The following is an 8,018-nucleotide window of genomic DNA, read 5'->3' as shown; positions in this document are numbered from 1 at the left end:
TTAATGTATGTAGTATATGTATATGTATTTGAGAGCACACACAAGTTGGGGGAGGAGGGACAGAGGAAGAGGGAGAGAGAGAATCTTAAGCAAACTCCTTTGCTCGGCATGGAGCCTGAAATGGGGCTTGATCTCATGACCCTGAGATCATGATCTGAGCCAAAATTAAGAGTTGAACACTTAACCAACTGAACCACTGAGGCAATCCTTTCTTTTTTCTTAATATATACATTCATCACTGTAACCTTCCTTCTAATAACTGTTTTTTGTTTTTTTTAGCATCCCATAGATTTTGGCATGTGGTATTTTCCATTTTCATTTGCCTAAAGATATATTTTTTAAAAGCTTTTTTCTTGACCCCTTTATTGCTCATGAGTGTGCTGTTCAGTTTCCAGGTGTGTAAATTAGCTAGATTTCCTGTTGTTGATTTCTAGTTTCATACCATTGTGCTCAGAAAAGATACTTGGTATGACTTCAATCCTCTTAAATATTCTAAAACTTGTTTTGTGGCCTCTCATATGATCTATCCTGGAGAATATTCTGTGTGCATTTGAGAAGAATGCTCTTAGATGGAATGTTCTATATATGTTTGTTAGGTCCATTTGGTTGAAACTATGGCTCAAATAAAATGTATTGATTTCCTGTCTGGATAATCTCTCCATTGCTGAAAGTGGGGTATTGAAGTCTCTTATTATTGTGTTATTGTTTATTTCTCCCTATAAATTTGTTAGTATTTAAATAATATATTTTGGTGCTGTGATGTTGAGTGCATGTATATTTACAATTGTTACATTTGCTTGATGAGTTGACCTTTTATTTTATTTAAATTCAGTTAATTAACATATAGTGTATTATGACATTCAGAGTTAGAGTTACAGTGATTCATCAGTTGTATAGAATACCCAGGGCTCATTACATCATGTGCCCTCCTTAATGCCCATCACCTAGTTACGCCATCTCCTCCCTCTCCAGCAACCCTCAGTTTGTTTCTTATAGTTAAGAGCTCTTATGGTTTGTCTTGCTCTCTGATTTTGTCTTATTTTATTTTGCCCTCCCTTCCCCTATGATCCTCTGTTTTGTTTCTTAAATTCCACATATGAGCAAAATTGTATGATAATTGTCTTTCTGATTGACTTATTTTACTTAGCATAATACCCTCTAGTTCTCCCATGTCATTGCAAATGGTAAGATTTCATCTTTTTGATAGCTGAGTAGTATTCCATCATACACACACACACACACACACACACACACACACACACACACACACCCCCCACATCTTCTTTATCCATTCATCTATCAGTGGACATCTGGGCTCTTTCCATACTTTGGCTATTGTGGACATCCTGCTATAAACATTGGGGTCCAAGTGCCCCTTTGGATCACTACAATTGTATCTTTGGGGTAAATACCTACTAGTGCAATTGCTGGATCATAGGGTAGCTCTATTCTGAACTTTTTGAGGAAAATTCATACTCTTTTCCTGAGTGGCTATAACAGCTGTATTCTCACCACCAGTGTAAGAGGTTTCCCCTTTCTCTGCATCCTCACCAACATCTGTTCTTTCCTGACCTGTTAATTCAGCCATCTGACTGGTGTGACTATGTATTTATCTTTACTAGTGTATTGTATATTTTTATATGTTTTCACATTACTAATTAGTGTTCTTTCATTTTGGCTTGAAGAACTTTCAGTATTTCTTGTAAGGTGGGTCTAGTGGTAATGCACTGTTTCCTCAGCTTTTGTTTTTCTAGGAAAGTCTTTATTTCTTCTACATTTCTGAAGGATAACTTTACCGAAACTCAATGTTAATATATACAGTATACGTCAATAGATGTTCTTAAAACATTTTACTTCATTAATATGTTATCTACCTATCAGAATTCATGCCCCAAACTATCTTTTCTAGACTTTTTTTTTTTACTTTTGTGGCCTTAAATATGAATTAACTTTTGGCCTATGGATTTATTTATTTGTATTTTTATCTGTACTTCTTTTAATTCCAAAAAAGTTTGGCAATGGCATCCTGCATGAAATTAACTAGTCCAAAAGAATGTATATAAAGTAAGCAAACAAATTAAATGACAATATTCTTAATTGACAGAAAATATCTGTTTTATTTCATTTATAATATCTAGGTGACTTTTCAACTTCAGTATTTCATTTTGGTAGTTATCATTTGAATAACTAATTTCTTACATTGAATTAACTCTCCTCTGGTGAGCATATTTTGAACTAAAAAACTCCATTTCATAAGGTTAGTTTTATGAATATTTGCCCCCTGTTTCCAAAAGTTACATGAGTAGGAGAATGTCATTTCATTTTTGAGCTGTGGTTCAATCACAGTTTATTCCCAGCACCACTCTTAATTGTGTCTTTGGGACACTGTCCCCAACACTCCAAGAATTTTCTCCATTCCACAGATCTCTCATTCCAACTTTAAATTGCTCTGGGAATTGGGGAACAATTACAACAACTGTTGCATAATAAATATTTACTCTTCCATATCTGTGGAATCAGGCATTGTTTGTTGAATCAGAATGCTGACATGAATACTAAGAAGAAAGTAACTGGGTCTTCTAGGATGTAGAAATAATTTATCAGTATATAGGTGAGTCTTTAATTCCAAGACACTGTACCCTTTCAATCTATATTTAAAGCTATTATTAATATGAATTTGTAATGTTAATAATCTGGTACAATACAGATACCAATTTATTGTCAATAAAATACAGCTGTAAATCATTATATTTGATAGTATTTCACTATTATTTGTATAATGTCTATTAATCCTTAAAGCAATTTCCTAATGCTATCTCTTTTCCTGATAATATCCTAGCAAGAAAATTAGAGCAGGTATTTTTATCACTATTTTACAAATGAGAAGACTGAGGCTATAAATTAGGAGCAGAGAACCTCAAGTCAAAGACTTTTATTTTAGTTTGAGGCACTTTTCCCCCCATGCTAAAACCATGTCATATATATATTTCAAAGAATATTGGGTGATCCTCTATACTTATAGTGCATGAACTGTTAATTATCTGTGTAAGATGGTAGCTTGCTGGTACTGCTTGAAAGGTACTTTTAAAAAATTAAGACCTGCTGCAAATTAAATATGACATATTGAAGTTTTCCTGATCCTTAAGCCACAAATACTACATAGGGTAATTGCTTAAGAGTTTAGGAAATCAGCCTTTATGTATTAAGTCAATCCCCCCATCTATTATGTGCAGCCACTGTGTTAGGTTTAGGTGTTAGAGGGCTGATCTAGACAGACAAGGTCCTTCTCCTGTGTCTCTTCTTATCTCACAATATAACAAGATAACCAGTTTAAAGAGAGCTGGGAGCAGATGTATCAAGACAAGCTACTTGAGCTTGTCTTGAGCAAGACAAGCCTGGCTCAAGAAGGGTTTGAATTAGTGAGGGGTTTCCTGCCCAGGAGGGAAAGACGGGAGAGGCATTTAGGTGGCCTCAGATGCGTTGTCTGGAAGTTGTCTGGAACAGGAGGCCAACAGGCTTTCCAGGCCTGGACCTTTGGGTCCTACCTGGAACATCTCCATGTAGCCTAGTAATGCAGTGTCTTGCTGTTTTCTTCTTTTTTGCATTAGTGACTAGGTTGATTAGAGTGCTCATGTCCCTTATCCAGTGCATCCTCTGACCAATTTCTGATCTTGGGAGAATTTTGATTTATTATAAGAAGTAGTGTAGAATAATTGACCCTTCTCTCTGGGCACTGTTGAATGAATATAGTCAATTTGTTTTTGTGACCCCAATATTTCTAGTTTTTGCTAAGCATTTCCTTCTGTTGATAATTTCTATGCAATTTTAATGATACCGGTTAGTCATATTACTAATGTAAAGATAATGGGCTTTGGATCATTCCTCTGCTCATTATTCCAACTGAACCAATTTCAAGGCACATAGGATCCTGAAATAAGAGTTGGCTACATAAATGAAATGAAGATCTTTCTTCCTCTCCCATTCCTCCTTCTTTCCCCCTTTATGTTCTGGACTGAAGCTGAAAAAAAAGAAAATTAACAATCTCTTTATGGCTATTTTTTCAACTCTAAAATTGAGATTTTATTATTTTTTATTTTTTAAAGATTTATTTATTTGTCTGACAGAGCATCCAAGCAGGGGAGTGGTGGGCAGAGGGAGAGGGATTGTGGGGCTCCATCCCAGGACCCCGAGATTGTGACCTGAGCTGAAGGCAGACACAACCAACTGAACCATGCAGGCACCCTAAAATTGAGATTTTTATATTCCCTTGTCTTTCTCTTCAGAGTTGAAATATTTCTATTGTGTATTCTTAACTAAAATTTTTATGTACTGAGAATTTGTTTGAGTTGGACTTTTGTTGAGTTGGACTGCTGGCTCTAAGTAATACCTGTTCTACAGTAATTTTCCCAACTACTGTCCCATGACAAATGAAGTGGTAGAGTGGGGAAAGAGTGGCTCTGCTGAAATTCTCAACACTCTTAGCCCATGGGAAGCATGGGAAGCCTAAATTTGTGATTTTGCCCCATGCCAAATCTGGTGGTGATTCTGGAAAGATCAGTTTTCACATCAAGTTGGTAATTAGTGACAATCCCATTAATCTACATACCTTAATTCTGTGTTACATTTCTGATAAAAACTCTCATAAAATCATAGTATGATGGCAATTTTTGGAGAGTACTAATACCAGAGGATCTAAGCCCTCAACCCATGCTCTGTGCTTTGTAATGATGGACCCTTTCCTTACCAAAAGAAATGGCAAGTTCTCTGCCCAACTTTAGAGACTCTCTGTGTATCTACTATGCTTTTCTTTTCAGATGTGCTTGCCACCACCCCTCCACAGAAACTTCCTTGTCCAAAAATGTTGTGCTCTATTTACTCCTAACTTTGACTCAACTTCTCACTTTTGGGGTACCCCACTTACCCTCTTTTCTTCCAAACCTTTCTAATTCCCATGCTTCCAGATCTGGCCCAAGTCTGAAACACTTCCCACCTTCTCCCTTGCATGATTTATTTCTCATAAACTTCTTCCTTATGGGAAAATTGGTAATTTTCACTCAAACTCCATAATGTAATTATATTTATGATATGTTTTCATGTGTGCTTTTCCTATATCCCTAACTGAATTTTGAGCTTTATAATGGCAGACACTTTACATTATTCTTTAGTTTATCCTTACTGTGCTTGGATAGTAGGTTGACTATCCAACCTACTAGGTTTAAGGTAGGCTGTCAGTAATATTCTAAAGCTATTATAGTGGTCTGGCACAAGTTTAAACTGCTTTTTTTCAAAAAACGTCTTTTAATAATTTTTTCTTAAAAGACTATAACAACATGATACGAATTTGAAGCTTTCTGTAAAACACAAAAGGATTGGCATTCCAATCCATAATAAGGCAAAAGAAAATCAGTTTAGATCAGAAAAATCTGGATATTCTGTCAATTCAGTGTAGATTAAACCCTTGCTACTCAAGGGCTTTTAAGACCTTTGCATAAGTATCACCTGTCGACTTAGGAGAAATGGAGAATCTCAGGAGCTGCCCTGAACTCTAAAACAGAATCTAAAATTTTTCAGGATACCCGGATGACTCGTATGTATATGAAAACCAGTAAAGCTATGAATTAGACTTTTTTTTTTTTTTTAAAGAATCTCTATGTCCATCTTGGGGCTTGAACTCATGACCCTGAGACCAAAAGTCACATGCTCTATCTACTGAATTAGCCAGGCACCCCTGTGAACAGACTTGATCTGAGCCTTGAGCTTCATTTTATTATTTACTATCTGGTTAACTCTGGAAAAGCTCCATCTCTTATATTTGGAAAAAATGGGGCTAATGTAAAGAATGATTATATTTTGTAAAGCATACAGTGATGCATATACACACATATATGATTACATAGTAAATATTTAAACCTTATTACTATTTTCTTAGGTTGACTTAAACAAGTCAAGATACACTGTGAAGTTACAGAATAAAATAAGTTAGAGACTATGTAATGTCTTCCAAAGATTGTGACATTCATGCAGAGTTGATCTCTGCAGTTGTCTTGTCCTAGGAACAGTCACATAAAATACTAAGAGGGGGCTGGAATATGAGATCAACAACTAACTATATTTAAATAGACATTAAATTTTATTTTATGCTATTCAATATTCAATATTATTATTAAATGTCTATAAAATGCACAATTAACTGGCTAACATAAGGTATATAATGTCAGACATAGAAAGAGATATATAGAGAGTTGCTGTGAACTGGTGACCATGATGTCATTGCTAAACCCCATTTCTGGTCCTTATTGAGTAGACTTTGCCATCTCTACTGCTTGCTTTCTGGGGCAGAGGAAGTTAGGCTCATAGTTGGTAATTAGTCAGGAGTTTTGGAAACCTTAACACACAGCAACATGTCAACAGCAGGAAAGGTTACTTCTGTATGTTTGTCTGGTCATAGGTAGAGCTTTGCATATTATCAGTGGGCATCAGCACTCCTGTAATTCCCGATTTCACTGATTCCTAGTCACACACATTGTTGAAGATGACTGGATGTCAGAGCTTCAAGCAAACACTCCTTATAACACCATATTAAAAAATGGATTGTTCAGGTAATTTGTAACATTTGTTTCTTGGCAGTGAATATATTTTGTTTTTGATCTTCGCTTGACATCCTGAAAGCAGATGACATGGATAAAATTAATCAGACATTTACATCAGAATTTCTTCTTCTGGGACTCTCTGGTTACCCAAAATTTGAGATCATTTACTTTGTTCTAATTTCAGTAATGTATCTGGTGATTCTGATTGGCAACGGTGTTCTGATCATAGCAAGCATCTTTGATTCCCGTCTTCACACCCCCATGTACTTCTTCCTGGGCAACCTCTCTTTCCTGGATATCTGCTATACATCCTCCTCTGTTCCCTCAACTTTGGTGAGCTTAATTTCAAAGAAAAGGAACATTTCCTTCTCCGGATGCACAGTACAGATGTTCATTGGGTTTGCAATGGGATCCACAGAGTGTTTGCTCCTTGGCATGATGGCTTTTGATCGCTATGTAGCCATCTGTAACCCTCTGAGATACCCTGTCATCATGAGCAAGGTGGTATATATACTAATGGCTTCTGTGTCATGGCTCTCTGGTGGTATCAACTCAATTGTACAAACATCTCTTGCCATGCGATTGCCTTTCTGTGGGAATAATATTGTCAATCATTTCACATGTGAAATATTAGCTGTCCTTAAGCTAGCTTGTGCTGACATATCCCTCAATATTATCACCATGGTGATATCGAATATGGCATTCCTGGTTCTTCCACTGCTGGTCATTTTTTTCTCCTATATGCTCATCCTTTATACCATCTTGAGAATGAACTCAGCCACAGGGAGACACAAAGCCTTTTCCACCTGCTCAGCACATCTGACTGTAGTGATCATATTTTATGGTACCATCTTCTTCATGTACGCCAAGCCCAAGTCTCAAGAATTGCCTGGAAAAGACAAGTTTCAAACTTCAGACAAGCTCATTTCCCTGTTTTATGGGGTAGTGACCCCCATGCTAAATCCTATAATCTACAGCTTGAGGAACAAGGATGTAAAAGCTGCCGTAAAATATCTTCTGAACCGAAAACTTATTAAGTAAGTATTTCCTATACAGAAAGTGTAATAGGCATGAAGATGTACTCATAGGTCAATGAGTAAAAACTTTTGCAGAAACTTTAGTTAAGGAGAGCTATTTTTATTCTTCCCCTTCCCTAGTCCTACTCAACTAGAATTACTGAGAACTGTAATTCACTTTCAACTCACTTTCCAAAATGTGCTGATCTAAAGCTCACAAGCATGGTGAATTCTATTAGGATCTCATCCTTGATGATATCTGAGATGAGTGTTTCTGGTGATTTGTGTGGACACATAATAGAAAATAATCACACATAGGTTTGGAAGTAGGCAAGGGTACAAAATCTGCCATTTGATACCACGTCAATGACATTGGATAGACTATTGTTTGTAAGCCATAGTTACCTTACTT

General features: G+C 36.3%; 1 protein-coding gene across 1 annotated transcript; it reads left to right on the top strand.

The window, feature by feature from the left end:
• Positions 1 to 6,596: 6,596 nt before the first annotated feature.
• On the top strand, positions 6,597 to 7,631 carry LOC111145969 (olfactory receptor 13C3). Its single transcript, XM_022501309.1, has one exon. The coding sequence runs from the start codon at positions 6,678 to 6,680 to the stop codon at positions 7,629 to 7,631; it is 954 nt and encodes a 317-aa protein (XP_022357017.1). The 5' UTR covers positions 6,597 to 6,677.
• Positions 7,632 to 8,018: the final 387 nt, after the last annotated feature.

This window comes from Enhydra lutris, unplaced genomic scaffold (genome assembly GCF_002288905.1).
Source record: "Enhydra lutris kenyoni isolate GAN:26980312 unplaced genomic scaffold, ASM228890v2 scaffoldscaffold13, whole genome shotgun sequence".
Lineage (NCBI taxonomy): Eukaryota > Metazoa > Chordata > Mammalia > Carnivora > Mustelidae > Enhydra > Enhydra lutris.
Note: the sequence above shows the minus strand (reverse complement) of the source record. Positions and strands in the feature narration are given on the sequence as shown.